Source organism: Anomalospiza imberbis, chromosome 8 (genome assembly GCF_031753505.1).
Source record: "Anomalospiza imberbis isolate Cuckoo-Finch-1a 21T00152 chromosome 8, ASM3175350v1, whole genome shotgun sequence".
NCBI lineage: Eukaryota > Metazoa > Chordata > Aves > Passeriformes > Viduidae > Anomalospiza > Anomalospiza imberbis.
This window is the reverse complement of record NC_089688.1, coordinates 27,583,692-27,599,680: the sequence shown is the minus strand read 5'-3', so window position 1 is coordinate 27,599,680 and position 15,989 is coordinate 27,583,692. Positions and strand designations below refer to the sequence as shown.

General features: G+C 49.6%; 1 protein-coding gene and 1 long non-coding RNA gene across 14 annotated transcripts in view; one reads left to right on the top strand and one right to left on the bottom strand.

Annotated features, from left to right (window-relative positions):
• The window catches only part of AFAP1L2 (actin filament associated protein 1 like 2), a 64,313-nt gene extending 53,818 nt beyond the window's left edge, over nucleotides 1-10,495 (top strand). For 8 of the 12 annotated variants that reach the window (XM_068198123.1, XM_068198122.1, XM_068198128.1 and 5 more), the window contains 14 exons: nucleotides 724-929; nucleotides 1,480-1,659; nucleotides 2,239-2,328; nucleotides 3,096-3,180; nucleotides 3,813-3,917; nucleotides 4,462-4,673; nucleotides 6,338-6,483; nucleotides 7,021-7,132; nucleotides 7,775-8,014; nucleotides 8,103-8,274; nucleotides 8,466-8,627; nucleotides 8,900-9,081; nucleotides 9,702-9,830; nucleotides 10,173-10,495. In XM_068198123.1, coding sequence (XP_068054224.1) covers nucleotides 724-929; nucleotides 1,480-1,659; nucleotides 2,239-2,328; nucleotides 3,096-3,180; nucleotides 3,813-3,917; nucleotides 4,462-4,673; nucleotides 6,338-6,483; nucleotides 7,021-7,132; nucleotides 7,775-8,014; nucleotides 8,103-8,274; nucleotides 8,466-8,627; nucleotides 8,900-9,081; nucleotides 9,702-9,830; nucleotides 10,173-10,199 — 2,048 coding nt within the window. In that variant the 3' untranslated portion in view covers nucleotides 10,200-10,495. Of the gene's footprint in view, nucleotides 1-723; nucleotides 930-1,479; nucleotides 1,660-2,238; nucleotides 2,329-3,095; nucleotides 3,181-3,812; nucleotides 3,918-4,461; nucleotides 4,674-6,337; nucleotides 6,484-7,020; nucleotides 7,133-7,774; nucleotides 8,015-8,102; nucleotides 8,275-8,459; nucleotides 8,628-8,899; nucleotides 9,082-9,701; nucleotides 9,831-10,172 lie in introns of all 12 variants that reach the window. The other 4 variants (XM_068198120.1, XM_068198117.1, XM_068198118.1 and 1 more) reach the window with 3 other exon arrangements.
• An 81-nt stretch (nucleotides 10,496-10,576) lies between these two features.
• Nucleotides 10,577-11,744, bottom strand: LOC137478329 (uncharacterized). Of its 2 annotated transcripts, none has more exons than XR_011001509.1 (2): nucleotides 11,662-11,744; nucleotides 10,577-10,968 (listed from the first exon to the last, which is right to left on the bottom strand). It is a non-coding gene; the product is annotated as an uncharacterized lncRNA (long non-coding RNA). The 2 variants fall into 2 exon arrangements; XR_011001510.1 differs by lacking the exon at nucleotides 11,662-11,744 and adding an exon at nucleotides 11,448-11,536.
• Between the last annotated feature and the right edge of the window lie 4,245 nt (nucleotides 11,745-15,989).

Genomic DNA, 15,989 nt, shown 5'->3' with positions numbered 1-15,989 from the left:
GGTACCAGTGATCAGCTGAAAACTCCAAAATTCTGCAATGCCTTAGAGATGAGTATTGAAAATTCCAACTAATTCTAGTAACATAGCAATCCATTTAAGAATTGACATAAAAAATGTTGTTACTGCTCCTCACATTTGTCACTTATGACTAATTTTTGGTGCTGCAACGGTGTATTACTTCAAAGCTCCTTGCTTGTCCCTTAGATGCTGAGTAGAGAGAGAGGGACCTGTTAGACCAGTGAGGGAAAGTGAATGACATCTCAAATACAATAGATCATTGCTTGCTGCATGGCCTTGCAAATACCATTTTTACTCTGGCATTTAGAGGACAAGGGCTGATTGTAGCTTGCTGTTGCCTTAAAAACTGTGCGTGTTTGGCTTGAAATGGAAAGTAGTAAAAGCATCTTTGGGGGGAAAGCAGCAAACATCAAGAAATATCTAAGGGAATGTTCTCAGATTTGTGGTCAACCAGGAAGTGTCTTTTGAGTGTTTGCTAACAGAGGCTATTAGGCACAAAATACTGCAATTAGATTCATATTGGGCTAGAAAGAAAAAAGGATATATAAGGGTAATTTTCCTTTTAATTATCCTCCTGTAGGAGAGCCTCAAAAGACACATCCCGGCACTGGAAGCTTGTGCATGTGTGAGCATGGCTGAGGGAAGCATTTGACTCAGAATTATTCTAAAAATGGATTTAATGACAGAGCTTTGCTTTTGTTATAGAAGATGGTGAAGCTGTTAGTAGTTCCTACGAATCTTACGATGAGGAAGAGAGCAGCAAAGGCAAGTCAGCAACCCATCAGTGGCCATCCCCAGAGGCCACCATTGAGCTGATGAAGGATGCCCGCATCTGTGCCTTCCTGTGGAGGAAGAAGTGGCTGGGACAGTGGGCAAAACAGCTGTGTGTTATCAAGGACACCAGGTTGCTGGTGAGCAGATCCTCTACTCTCTGTCTAAAACAATGTGGTTTTATGAGCTGAGGAAGGAAGTGGCACCTCAGCTCATGTTAATGAGCTGGCAAAAAACAAAGTACCTCTAGAAGCAATGCTTCAAAAGCCATGTCCTGGAGATTTTGGGATCTTATCCCATTTTTAGAAGGAACATGGGCATGGGATTACTGAAGTGGGCACAAGGACACATTTGTGACCAAAATCCAATCCCCCAAAATGTCTAGGGATACTTTTTGGTGAAACTTTTTGAGGTGGTTGAGCAGAAGGGATACTTACCGCAGAGGCTAACCACATACTTGATCCTGTGTCACTAGAAGGTATTTCAGACCATATATGCATGCAGTCAGATGTATGTGTACCTGTACATACAGGGATCTCCTGTGCGTAGTCTGTACAGACTTGTTAGAACTGTAGGACCTTCTTGTGTTCAGTGCACTTAATGCACAAGTCACTTGTGGGGTTGAGTTCATGCCAGTGAGCAGGAAGGTTCCTCCTCTGCCTCTTACCCCTTCCTGTCTTCCTTCCCCAGTGCTACAAGAGCTCCAAAGACCACAACCCCCAGCTCGACGTGAATTTGCTGGGCTGCACAGTCATTCACAAGGAAAAGCAAGTGAGGAAGAAAGAGCACAAGCTGAAGATCATCCCCACGAACGCTGATGTCATTGTGCTGGGGCTGCAGAGCAAAGATCAAGCAGAGCAGTGGCTCAGGGTCAGTGACACCTTCAGGACTCGTCCCACTGGTGCTCCCATGCTTTGCTGAGAGACCAGATCTTATCTCAGCCCTGTCCTTGCTCTGGCTCCCTTCCTCAGTGCAAGCCTTTATACAAATATACCACTTCATTTTCATGTCCTGGCATAGATTCTTCCTGCAGCTCCCTGCTGCCATCAGTGTTTTGGAGGCCACGTGGGGACCTCCCAGCCCAGCTGCTGTGGTGGGGCTGCGGGGGGAAATGTCTGGGGTGGGTCCCCAGCATGAATTGGCTGAGGACAGGGGTAAATGCAGCCCTTCCCCTGGGACAGCAGCAGGAGGAGGAGCCTCCTGGAGCCCAGGACAGCCATGGGGCTGTGAGACGCCAGGGCTGCCTTTGCTGGCAGCCTCTCCCAGTGACTTGGATCCAGCAATTTCTGCTGGATGCCTGATGCAGCACCAGGACAGTCCCCAGGGTCACAGGGACAGTAAACCATGGGTCTCCCAGGCTGATGTGGTTTTGCCTGTCCTAGTTGGGGGACATTAATTGATCCTGTTACTGCAGCACTCTCACAGGCTTTGGCTTCCCCTTCTGCACAGGTAATCCAGGAGACCAGCGGTCTGCTCTGTGAAGGAGGCAGTGAAGGCAACCAGTACATCCCAGACTCGCAGCGTCTCAGTTACCCAAAGGTACATCTGTCTCTACAGACAGAACTAGCACTCGGGCTTTCCAGCCCTATTCCTTCAATAGATGGTAGTGTAGGTGCCTTAATTTTAGGTAAGCAAAGACTGATATGAGTGCAACCAGACCCCTGTGCAACTGAAAAGGAGCATTCTTGGAACTATCGTAATTTTCCTTTACATCTTAATTTTGTTGCCATATCTTCCCTCCCAGACTAACTCAGCATTTAGCTACCCACTGTCTAGGGCAGGAGCTGCTGTCTCATCCAATGGGATGGTTGTGTTCTCCAAGAGCTTTGGGAGGGTCTTAGACCCTTGGATGCCAGGGCTTGAGCAATCTCTAGTCCAGGTTTAGGTGAAACTCCCATGGGAGCAGCTTGTTCCAAAACAGTGGCAGGACAAAGAGACTTTCCTAAGTCTCTGGTGGACACCCAGAATGGACCTGTTTGGGCACCTGACTGGTTCCTCTGCCCATGTCCCCTACAGGGACTGTCAAATGCCCCCACCAGCCAGGCTGCAGGGTAGGAGGCAACAGGGTGGCACCATTGGTGCCACTGTGTCTCCTCAGAGGTGAGCCCAGCTGGGGTGGGGCATGTTCAGGAACAAGGGGAACAGTGTGAGTGAGCTGGCTGGGGATGTCCGGGTGAAAGCATCTGCTACAGAGAGAGTGGGACCTCATATTGCGGGAGAAGGGGGAAAAGGTCATTGCAGCACGTTCTGGCTGGAAGAATGGGTCACCTGCATCTGTGGAGCCTGTGCCTGGTGCTTGTTGACAGGTGGAGGTGTCCGAGAGATACTCTGCAGCCTCCGAGAGTGGGAGCAGCACCGACGGCCACACGGAGACAGCTGAGGCAAAAGATGGTAAAACTTCGCCCTGGGAATGACAGGGAAAATGGGCCCTTGACCCTTCTGTAGCTCCTGCCACTGCCACCTCAAACAGACCTGATGAAAGCTGTGTGTGTATTCATTGCCTGGGAATTTGATATTCTTACCAGGATTACCTGTTGGTTCCACAAGCTTATTCACACACTGACTGATGTGCTCAGTAGGAGAATGTTGGTGAGGTTCTTTGGACATAAACTTTTGCCCCTCCCACCTTGTGTCCCTAATTTAGAGAGGAAAAGACTTAAATACAGAAAATGTTAATGGGTAATGGTTCTTAATTGTTTGTGGTGTAGGAAAGTGAAGGGAGGTTGGTAACTGCCCAGCAAGAGCTGTGCAAGCACCTCCCACTGCTCCTGCATGACTGGCCTTTGGTCAGAGCCAACCCGCGTGTAAAGCAATGTAGATTAGGTTCTTCCACAAATCCCTAACTGATCTTACTGTGCCATCTTCCTCCTGAACTCCCTGGGCTTTGGACTTTTCCAGCCTGTCCCTGAGTTGCAGGTTTGCCCTCTGCAAGGGATGTATGTGAGGTGGGGGCAGGACCCCCAGCTGGGACAGGAACCTGGGAGCTGGGAAAGCCACACATGTGTCTTTTTCATTTCTGGTAGTTAAGAAGAAGGGCACAACTGGCCTGAAACTGAGCAACCTGATGAACCTCGGGAGGAAGAAGTCCAGCTCCCTGGACAGCCCAGAGAGATCCCTGGAGACTTCAAGTAAGTGGCAGCATGAGTCCCTCTGCAGGGATTTGCCTCAGGGCTGGATCTCAGTGTGCAGGGCAGGATGAGCACCAGGCATAATCCTCCTCAAACGTGCCTGTGCCAGGTGGTCCTGACAGCAAATCCATGCAGGTTGTGGTGCCTGTGGCTCTCAGGGTGACTGACCCAAGAGGAAGGGTGGGTAATACCAGACATGCACACACAGGGCATTTGTGCTGCCCAGGGTGTGGGAGCCTGCAGGGAGAGTTGTGAGGGTCAGCTTGTATTTACCACCTGGGACCAACTTTGTCCAACCAGCTGCAGCCAACTTGCTGCTCCAAAGTTATCCTGAATTTCAAGGGTCTCATTTTCATGATTTTTACCCTTTTCACACTGTTTCGTATAGATAGGACAGCTTGTCTTTGTGCTTTTGCTCTTTATTGGTGCCTGTGACTTTGTGTTGTGTGGTGATCTCATAACTTACCCCTTAGACATCCCCAGGCACACAAATTAATATGAATTAAATGGAAAATGTGTCTAAGTCAGCTGTGATTACTTGCAGGCTACCTGAACGTGCTGGTGAACAGCCAGTGGAAGTCCCGGTGGTGTCAGATAAAAGATGGGCACCTCCATTTCTACCAGGACAAGAACCGAAGCAAACTGGCTCAGCAGCCCCTGAGCTTGGCAGGTTGTGAGATCATCCCAGAGCCAAGCCCTGATCATCTTTACTCCTTCCGCATCCTGCACAACGGGGAAGAACGGCTTGTTTTGGAGGTAGGGCGTCTATCTCTGAGAAAGCTCTGCTTAAAAACATCAGCGTGGGTACCTTAGGAGGTCTAAATGCCAGTGAGTTCTCCAGAGGAACCTCAGTCCAACAAAACAGAACCTGAAGAGCAGGACTTTGGTTCATCTGCCTGTGGTCTCCTAGAATGTGTCCCACCCTACTGGTAATCCAGGCTATGTCTGATGCTGGCAGCTCCAGAGGGACCATTCAGCCTTCATCTTAGGCACTCATCTTAGGGTGGGACATGGGGTCTTCTGGAGATTCCCATCTCTCCCCCCACTGCAGGATAACCTTGGATAATTAAGGTCTGTGGAGTGCAGATGGTTAATGTTAGATCAGAAGAATGCCACTTTAGGGATTTAAGGCTGTGTTTTGGAGGAACAGAGGACTTAATGTTTTGACAGCAAAGCCCCAAAGCCATGGGGCACACATCCCAAGTAAGCCTGTCACAGATCTGCCCCTGAAAGTGCAAGTGAATTTCCTTTGCCTGCGTCCAGGACTGTTTATCTCTAATCTTACTTCTCTCTGACGACAGCATGATTATAGTAGGAGGTGGACAATGTGAGCAATTTCCTGTATTTTTCCAGTGGGTGGAATATTTATAGCTAAACAACTGACTTTGAGGGCATGCTGTGAAATTGGAAGATGTTTTTGTTTAATTTCTCATTCAGGGTATGTCTGTATCAAAGAAATTTTGCCCAATTACAGATGTGAAGAAGAGGTGCTGGGAAAATTTACATTTTGTGAATGGAAGAATCTGTATTTTGTTGGAATGTCAGACTCAATGTCAGACTCAATGTACGGACTGGCTGGCTGGCAGGCTTCCCAGGGACTGAAGTCTCTGCTAAATAAAACAGACTGAAAGCTTAAAATACACTTTCCAGTTTGGAAAGTGTATATATACATATATTCATTTGCCCTGAATTTTACTTTGTGGTTACTGCTGTCACTCCTCAAATCAGTGCAAAAAGTGGCTGCATCAGCCAACTTCTTTTTGCTTCAGGTGGAGTCCCCTGCACTGGGAGGTGCATGTGGCTGTTTGCTTGAGCTGTCTTCATGGCACAGAATGTAACTCTTCATGTTGCAAAATGTCAGACTGCTCACTGCAGCTGGGAATTGGGTCCTGACCATGTTAAAGCAATGGACTCTGATGTTCTAAACTCTTCCCTTCTCCCTGCAAAGAACCAGGAAGGGGTTTGTGCTCTGGGGCCTCGCAGGCTCAGGTCTCCTTGCCTCTGTTTTGGCAATCCCATTGCTGCACTCTGCTGGTGCAAAATAAAACCCGCACACTTTCCCTCACTCAACGCTGCTCCCTGCCAGCATCTCCAGCCCCAGAGACTTCTCTTACTTTTGTAGACAGCTGAGTTGATCACGACTGAAAGGAAAATGCAGACTGACGAGAAATTTTAGGAAGGAGTAGAGAGAGCAAAGAGCTGCATTTATGTAGCTGCCAAATTTTTGAATCAGTCCATACATAGAGCTGTACTTTTAACGCAGCCTCAGGTTTGTTATAAATACCCAGCAGTTCATCTTTCCTCTTGGAAGCCCAGGGGATTGCCAGCGTGCTTCCTTACCCAACCTAAGCCAGCATCAGCCCTGTGAGTGCAGAGAAACCACTGCTGCAACCTGTCCTGTCTGTCTGATCACCCTGCAGGCAAAGTCCTCAGAGGAAATGGGCCACTGGCTGGGCCTCCTCTTGTCGGAGTCAGGCTCGAAAACAGACCCAGAGGAATTCACCTACGATTACGTGGATGCTGACAGGGTTTCCTGCATTGTGAGCGCTGCGAAGAATTCCTTCTTGTATGTCACTGGTAATGGGGTGGGGCTGGTAGAGGGAAAGCAAGCCAGAGCAGGGAGCTCTCCACTTGTGGGAGGTTGGCTGCCATGGAAATAGGTGGTAAATTCACAGCTGCAGCTCACTCAGTTTCTTTTGGGACAGGAGAGCACTTCCTGTCCCACAAGGGTGCATCTGGCCTGAGCTGCAGCTTGCCATGGGCATGTGCCTGAGTGGCTGTTGCAGAAGCAGGTTGGGCTCTCAGCCACCCAGTCCATCATGCTACTGGGGCAGGGTGACTGTGCTGCTGTGGCTGAGGGCTGGGCAAGAAGGGACAGAGCCCAGGGGAAGTACAGCCCCACTCTGGTGGGTGCTGCTTACCAGGCAGCAGCAGCAGTGACCCCAGTGCTTTGTATGGCTCTGCCTGCTCCTCTCCTGCATCTGGCTGCCTGGCCTTGCCCAGATCTCGGGACTGGTGTTCTCAGATGTCTCAACATGCAGCACTGCAGAGCCATGCAGCAAATCCAGTCCCCCTGATGGGTTGTCCTGCTGCCTGTTCACAGCCTAATGCAGAGGAAATACTCTGAGCCCAACGCCTACATCGACAACCTGCCCAAGGGCAGGGTGCAGCAGGACGAGCTGTACGACGACGTGGATCTGCCAGACCTGCCTGTGGTAAGACAGCTGCCCTGCTGCAGGGAGCTCTGGGGGCACCACAGCAAACATCTGGCCATGGGGAGGCTCCAGCAGTGAAAGGGGGGGATTCCCAGCCCCTGGGGAGATCCTGTCCTTTGCAATGGAGCAGAAACAAGTGGTGGAGAGGAGTTGCTAAGGAATGGGAGAGAGGTTTCCTAAAGGGGCTGTGGGGATCTTCTGGCAGCTGGGATAAAATTGCAGTTTTCATCAGCAAACAGCATGGATTATTTGGTGATAGTGGGCTTTTTGGAGCCTAACCTTTCAAAATTCCTTTTTATGCCTGTAAGAGCAAGTCCTGTGTGAAAGGATAAAAACAATGGGTCATGCTGGCAATGGGACTGTTACCTCAGGAAAGGTAAAGAATGTGGTATGGGTTGCTGGATGTACAGCAGTGTGATATCCTTGCATGGGGCTGCTGCTACCATCAGAGAGACCTATTGAAGGAAAACAGGAGGGGCCTTTCCTTCAGTACTTCAAAAAGGCCTCTGTGGATTGACTCAGAGACTGGCATTTTAGTTCCTCTAAGACTTTTGGAAAATACTCCAGATTGCCTGAGCTAGTGCTGTTCTGCAGTGAGATGTTTCTTGTACTTCTAGTTGCAGCAGATGGTCTCTTTTGCAGGAAGAAGTACCCAAGAGTGAGAGCAAATTGGAGGGGGATCAAGACAGAGTGTATCTGGATCTCACCCCAGTGAAGTCCTTACTACACTGTGCTGGCAAGATGTCATGCCACTCTTCCCCCCTCAGCTCACCATCTCTAGAAAGGGCCACCAACAAGGCTGCCCCAGAGAGCACAGCTGAGACAGCGCCCATGGCTGTGGAAGCTGAGCTCTGCACTAAGGCAGCAGAGACCTCGGAGCAGGTACTGTCCAAACCGTGATGCCAGGCCAGGCTTAATCACTGAGCCAGTTCCCTACACCTCATCATCCTACTTCATTTCTCCTTTCCAGAAACACCCAGAGAAGCCAGAGCCCGAGGAGGCTCTGCCACGTGTCCCTGCTATCAAAATCCAGACCCAGCAGCAGAACATTGTGGTCCCCGAGGTGCCAGCAGGCACAGTTCCAGCGGGCAGTCCCCAGCTGGTGCCTGCACACCGGCCCAAGATGCCACTGCCAGGTGGGTGTGCTGCTCAGGTGGCCCAAGGGTGCTTAAAGAGAGGTGGGGCCCTGTGATTTGACTTGCCTCTGCTCTGCAGCAGTCTGTGTTCTGACTCTAGTGGTTGGTGACTGTTCAGACCTTCGCTTGTTTTCTTTTCTCCCTCCTCCTTTTTTCCCCTGACTGAGCTTGTTGTTGGTGGGCTGTGTTTCCAGCAGCAGTGGAAACCAAGCTGGGCAAGAACAGGACAGAGGCAGAGGTGAAACGGTTCACAGAGGAGAAGGAACGGCTGGAGAAGGAGAAGGATGAAATCCGAGCTCAGCTCACCCAGCTGCGCAAGGAGAGACGGGAGCTGAAGGAAATGCTTGGTGGTAGCACAGGTAGGGCAGGGCAAGGTGGGATGTGTGGATATGAGCCAAGGTGGGGCCGTGGAGAAAGAGGAGGCAATGAACCTGGCCCTTCTGGGACCAGAAGAGATGGGGGGAACCTGGTGCTTTGAGCCAAATCATATAACCCAGATTACACTAGAGCAAGAGCCACAGTCCCTCTTGGGATAAACCCAAGGAAAATGTACAGGACGTGCCCTGATCTCTGCTCCCCTCAGAAGCTCCCCAGGTTCCTAGCAAGCATCAAGATTCCTCTTCTTACACAGACAAGAGCCTGGAGCAGAGGCTGAAGGAGATAGATGAAGAATGCAAAAAGAAGGAAAGCCAGAGGGTGGACCTGGAGCTGAGCCTGGTGGAGGTGAAAGAGAACCTGAAGAAGGCGGAGTCTGGCCCGGTGACACTGGGCACGGCCGTGGACACCACACACCTGGAGAACACAGCCCCACGGGTATGTGGGGCACCCCTGGGATGCACAGCAGTTTTCTGGCAGCTAGGCAGTCACACAGTCTCAGCCTGCTTAAAAATGTAATAATTAATAATAGCATCATTAGTGTAATACACAATCCTGAATGAATGTATAGCTAATATGTCTGTATATTATATTATATATAGTGTACGTAATGTAATAATAATCTAATGAGGTAACGGCAGTAACGGGGAAGTGAAAAGTGGTTGGGACTCAGGAGAGTGGTTGTATTTTCCTGTGGGGCCTTGAGCAGCACCCTCCAGAGCCATGCAGGTCTGGACTCAGCTCCTTCTGCACTTGGCTGAGCTAAGGGATGGTTGTTGCAGGAGGAGATTCAGGCATTTAAATTCCTTCTTGAAGACTTGTTTCCCATGAAATGGAGATCTCCACCACCTGCACCCTGCTCTGTATCTCTAATTCTAGAGTCTTCAAAACCCAAACACACCACAAACTCCCCTGGTGTTTTTTTGAAATTGGCATGTCACTGAAAGAATGCGCCTCTGTGTGAATGGGATGACACTGTGACTGGGAGATGGTGGGAAAAGGCAGCAGTCTCTCTCAGCAGTCTGTAGTCATAACCATTTCTATGATTTTTATTGTAGGTTCAGGCAAAAAGTGCCAGTCCGGCAAACAGCGCAGAGAACTCACCGGTCAATTCAGCAACGGCTTTAAAAAACCGGCCTTTATCTGTAATGGTCACGGGGAAGGGAACAGTCCTACAGAAAGCTAAGGTAAGGAACAGCAGAAAAATCCATCTGGGACAGCCTCTGACTTTCCCTTCTGGCAGTGGAGCAAACTGGCTGTGGTGGGATGGGTTCTGGGGGGGTCTCAGGTCTGGGAAACACCCCTGACCAACACAATTCAGAGCACATCAGCCTGGTTTTCCTCCAGTCTTTTCACCTGTGTTTGCCTTGCCTACAATTTAAATGAGTAAATACATGCATTGTTTATAATTTAAAGATAGCCCTGACCCACCCCGCAGCCAAAACCACTTGGGGACCAGACAATCATGTTGATCAACGTTATGGTTGCCAGCTTTGCATTTAGACTAATTTGCCTCTATTCCTTGGCAGGAATGGGAGAAAAAGGGAGCTAGTTAGAAGGACATTGTTCAGAGATGGACTAAAGACACGAACTGCCCACGCATGGCCCAGGGGATTCAACCATCTGTCGGTGGAGGTTGGGTGTTCAACATCACCACACACCAAGTGCCTCCTCCACGTCACGCCCACGGCTCAGACGCAGCGCTGGAGTCAACAGCTGCTGATCCGAATTATCCCACATGAACTTGCTCTTTCCAGACAAATCCCCATCATGTAGCTAAAACAATAACAGCCAGTGGCAATCCTTCCATCCAAGTCCTAACCCAGCTGATGTAAACAAGAATGTTACTGTACATAGGGGGTGTTTTGTGTATTTCTACCCTGAAGGTTTATCAATGAGTTATTAAGGTTTCTATATTAGTGACTGTAGTGGATTCAGAAGGAACCTCTGCTATTCCTCAGCCTGGTGGGTTTATACCTGTCCTGATAAATTGGAGTCAACTAAAGTCTCACCTGTCTTGCTGCCAGTCATCACTCAGCTGCATTTCATCCAGCCTTCAGTCAAGGGCTATCCCCACATATGAGCAATGCTTCAAACATGAATGAGAAGCACACAGCAGCCTGTCCAGGGCATTTCTAATCAGTGTCCTGATGCATTCCAGCATCTCCTACCAGCTGCAGGTTTGCTAGAATATTGAGCTGCTCACCTTCTCGTGCTGTAGGCTGTGTTACAGACTGGCAGCACCAAGAGCTCTGAGCAAAGAAGATCTCCCAGGCAGATTCAATTAATTTTCTTGAAGATCTTACTTCACCTGAGGAGTCTGTTCTTAAAAAAAAAAGGGGAAAAATGGAAAAAAAAAAGAGAAAAAAAATAATATTTGAGGGCTTGCTCAGCTGTTTCATGGGAAAGCTGGATCCCAGTGCATTCTTCAGGGATCCCCTTTCCCTAGAGAGGGGAGGCAAAGCAGTCCCCATGCTCCTGCCCCAGCTGCGATGGTGTCTGATCCTCACAGAGCTGCAGCTGAAGCCATCCCTATGCCCCTGTGCCCTCCCTACCTGCCCTGCAGTAAGGCTGCACTGCCAGGGCTCTGCTGGACGTCCTGGTGCCGTCACCCTTATTTCCTGATCATTAAAACTGCCTTTGGGCCCTGGCAGTATGGCCCACCAAGCCCACCCCTCTCTACCCTAGCCAAGCTTTCTAATGAAGGAGGTTGGAGATTTGGAACAGCTAAACTTAAGGACATAGAAATTTGAAGGGTGGTAGTGGGTTGGCAGAAATGTATGCACTCCTCCCCTCCCTGTAACCTGCTGACACGTGTGATGGCCTGGAGACACCTCTTCCTGTCTCCTCTGATGGCCCTTCAGAGCCCAGGCTCAGGAACTGGGTTGACTGGATGGGGCTGGAGCTGTTTTCCAACCCTGCAAAGTTAAATCAGCACCAGTTCCCAGGATGGATTGTCCCTGGGGTCCTGTGGCTACACCAAAGCCAAGGTAAAGGCAGACATGAAAAATCTTCTACCTTCCTCACCCTGGAAAATATTTGGCAGGCCTGAGACCGCCTCTGAAGAGCTGTTCTTTCTTCACAAAGGCAAACAGCCAGTGAGATGCACAGGGCTGTGATACCCAGAGCTGGTGGTGTCACTGGGGTGAGTGACAATGTCCTGACAAGGGTTCTGGGCTTGCTTGGCCCCACCACAGAGCCAGGGCGCAACAAAACACTTGGTCAGGGTATCCTGGAAGCGAGAAAGGTGACTGTGCTCTCATTTTTTTTTACTCTTTAGTTTCCACTGTGGTGCAGAGGGAGGAATTGCTAATGCCAGGCCTCAGGAGCCTCAGCTGTCAGGTCATCCCTGTGCAAGGTTTTGCACATAGGAAAAAATCATGCAAATAAACTGCTGACTCTTCTGGTTCAGGACCCTTGGGGACTTCCTTCTCCAGAGCACCAGAAGGCCACAGACTCCATGAAGCTTTTGTTTTGGCCCATGATGAGCTGGCAAGAGCCCCTCTCTATACCCTAAATCTCCGTGTAGTACCGCGCCCTCAGCGTACACCCCGCTGGCATCCTCCAGGAGTTGTCCAGACATTTCACAGTGGTACTGAGACAGCGATGGCCAAGAGCAGCTCTGCTTTCCCCTTCACAGCCCAGTCAGCTTCAGTGCTCCTGCTGGGATGCCTCCCTGAGGGAATGGTAAACATAGGCAAGTCCTGAACAACACACTTTCCCCAAACAAGAAATGTTAAACAATGTCTCTGTGTCCCCATTGTTTTCCTAACTCAAGGCATTTCCTGTGTTGTAACTGTGACCTATAAAGAGGCGCTTTAGAGGGTTTTATAATAAAATGTTGAGTATATGATGTTACCAGTGGTTTTCTCAGTAATGGGGCTTGTCCCTGCTCTACTTCCCAATAGATTCCAAGTACATCAAATCCTCCCAGTTACTACAAATCCTTAGCTATACAGTGTACAACTGCAGTGAACTATGCTTAAATAGCAGTGATTGCACTGTCAAGCAAAACAATTTTCAGAGATCTAACCCACTGAAAAATAGCAGTAACCCCCACAATTTACACGAGGACACGTAACTGAGTCCTGCCTCTCTCTCTGTAGCAGTCCTTTTGCACAGAACCAGCAGTGAAAAACCTTCCACTGCCTTCCTCTGGCCACTAGATAGCAACTGTGTGCAGGCTTAGTGCCTGCTGCAGTCTGTGAGGGAAAACCGGGATGGGCTTTAGCTGGAAAGGAAAGAAAAAAAGTTATTAAAGAAAACAGCTGAGGTCCTTACAGAACGGACACCAAAACAGACACAACTGTGAAGTATCTCTTGGTGGCTCCACTCCCACAGACAGCTTGGGGAGGCACTGTAGCTAAGCACAAATTCCTGGGCAAGGTCCCACTCCCTGGCCTCTCCGAGCTGACCCCTTGACACGAACCTGCCAAAGAGCTCCTTAGTGTCCTGTCAGCCTCCGAGCCCAGGGATCCCCAGATAACTCGATTTGGGGGGGCTGCTTTGTGCACTGAATGGGCAGCAGCAGCACCTGCTTTTGTCCTTCCCCAGCATTGCTGCCCCATTGTCTATAGCTGCTTTAGACACCCCTGTGTCAGCTCCAGCTGATAAAACTACTGCTTTGTTAGTCATTCCTGTGCAATCCTCACCTGTGCACATGCAGCCAGGTGACCATGGGGCCTGAAGTGTCCGCAGCAGAATTCCATATTCTTCTGGAGGGAAATTTCCTGCTACAAACCATTTTCCCTGGTGAGTTTCTCATTTAAGTACCTCCACGGTTCTTGCTTTGGATACACAGAGCTCCACAAAAGCTCCTGGGTGTTCCTGACTAGCACACCAAGGTTGCTAGTGGGCATGTTGATTTCCCAGTAAGACAGAAGTAAAGTGACAAATTTTAAAAGGGGGGGGGGAGCTGGAATTACCTTGTATCAATGGAGAAGTTGGCCTGAATGTTTATGTAAGTTGTCTCAGGTATGAATGAAATTAATTTACTTCTACTGCAGACTGAGATTGCAGGGGTTTTGAAGCTGAAGATGACAGCTGGCTTTACAGGGAGCATCAGCAGACCTCTTGCTTTTGGCCTTGGCTTTTGTTATGCAGGGAGAATGGCACAGTGGGACCAAACCCCAGCTTCCCTGCTGCAGCCTTTACAGGACAGGTGCCAGGCAACATTTACTTACCACAAACAGGAATGGTCTTGCTTGCTGAGGGAATGTAAGGCTAAAGGGGGTGAAAATTGTGGCACTTACTTAAATCCCATTTTTAAAGGAGAAACAGGATCTCTCCTGGAGTCAGCAGTGGCCCAGGACCAGCCAAAGCTCACCCAGGAATCCTCAGAGTGAGAGTAATTCAGAGCTCCATTCGTAAGAGCAGCCCAGACACTAATGACAGGCTGGCACAGACAGCATCCTCTGAGCTCCTGTGATGCCAGACAGGATTAGTGCTGCCTTTGGAGGGACCCCACATCCTCAGTGCCTGTGCCAGCCTCAAATATTGACCCAGCCTTAAGGGAATGAGCTCCCATCAGGGAAAGGCTCATTAAATATTTCTGACTGAATCATGGCAAGTCTGAGAATGAATTTAATAAGGGATCATCATGTCAGAGAGCCAAGCCACTAACCTACTTACTCTTTTTTAATTAAAATTTACAAGAGAAAGGGCCGACAGAGTAGTCAGGAACTTCAAGTCACATTTTTAAATGGAAAAAGAGAACAGCTCCAAAAACTGCTCAGCAGTGTCCTGCTTGCCTGTGGGATCAGCAGATCTCTCCAAGACCATCCCATATATCCTAATTATCAGGCTGACCTTTCCCATCTCCTCCCAATGCCCCATGACCTTCTTACCTTGCAAAGTGCTTTGTCTCATACAAAAGGAGAGCTGGTGGGTGCTGCTGCTGCCAGAGAATGACTGAGCACCTATGCAAGGCTTCAGGAATCACCTGCTTTCAGGAGGAATGTCAGCAGGAAGGTCACATGTAGAGATCCCTGACATGTGGGGACCCGAGGCACACTGGGCACTGAGATCTCAGCCAAGTGTACCCAGAGCCCAAAAACTGAGTTTAGAAACCAGCTTTCCTGAGCTACTCCATGAGTTTCCAACCTCTCACATCATCTCTACTTGACAAACGGATGCACAGAGATAGATAAATCCTGTCCAGCATTAAAATGTTGTGTCCAGCATGAGATTTCGCAGTCTGTGCTTCCTGAATCACACAGAGATGTTGGTGTACCTGTGGTGCTTAAAGCCAGCAGGATGGTAAAAATGCAGGGTTTCCCCAGCTCCCAGGCAAGCCTGCCTTGCTCCTTGTGCAGCCCACAGGTATACTTAATACCTGTGCATTAAAATAAAGAACTCCCAAACAGATTACACCACATCAGCCGTAAGATGAAGGGCTCAGCAGCAGCACTGTACACAGCGTCCTGCAAACAGCACAAGGAAAAGGCTTTAAGCACTTGCAGAAGGCCAGGAAGGCCTGTCCCAGCTCCAGAGCTGTGTCCCAGGCAATGTGAGCACGCTGCTCTTTGAGAGGGCAGGCTGATCCCGCAGAGGAGAAAGGCCTGTGAGCAGCGAGCTACTGATGCTGTTAGGCAAACGATGGCACAGAAACCCCCAGGGAGCTGCAAAGCCAGCAGGGCAGCAGGGTGAGAAGAGGGGTCCCTCAGACCCTTCACACAAACAGGATGCACAGGGAGGTCAGGGAGACTGAGAGCAGTTTGTCTGGAATCCAGCCAGCTCCACAGGCACTTCTGCACCACACCACGAACCACATGCTTGGTGGGAGTCTGTCCAAGCCCATTCTCCCCACATGAAGAGAAGACTGACAGGTTCACAGCAGAGGCAATGCTCAGCTACAGCCATGCCTAAGAAACATTAATAGATTCACTTCCCTTTTTTCCCAAATGTCAGCCCTTCAACTAAGCCTCTATTCTGCTGTGCCTTAGGACACAGACAATCTACCAAAGTGCAGTGAAAAGAAAGCAGAATTTCCTCTTTCTTCCAGCCTGGTTTCTCCCACAAGGCATGACAGTGCTTCTCCTGTCTCACTGCCAGCTTTCATCCCTGAGAGTGCTTTCAGACCATTCTTCTTTGGACAACAAACCTGCTGAGCAATTTGTGTCTCTCTTTGTCCATCTAATGTTACTATTCAAACGTGGGGCCAGGACATCTGGGTGAAGGGATTTCTTCTTCTGCTGGGAACAATAGACTCTATTCTCATGAGCACTGGCAGCCACGGTTAATATCTCTGCCTTGGCTCTCTGCAGACCTGGCTGTGCTCTCCTGAGGTGACAGACACCATGGGAAAGTCAGCAGACAACAACACAACATTGGGAACCATAGGTTTT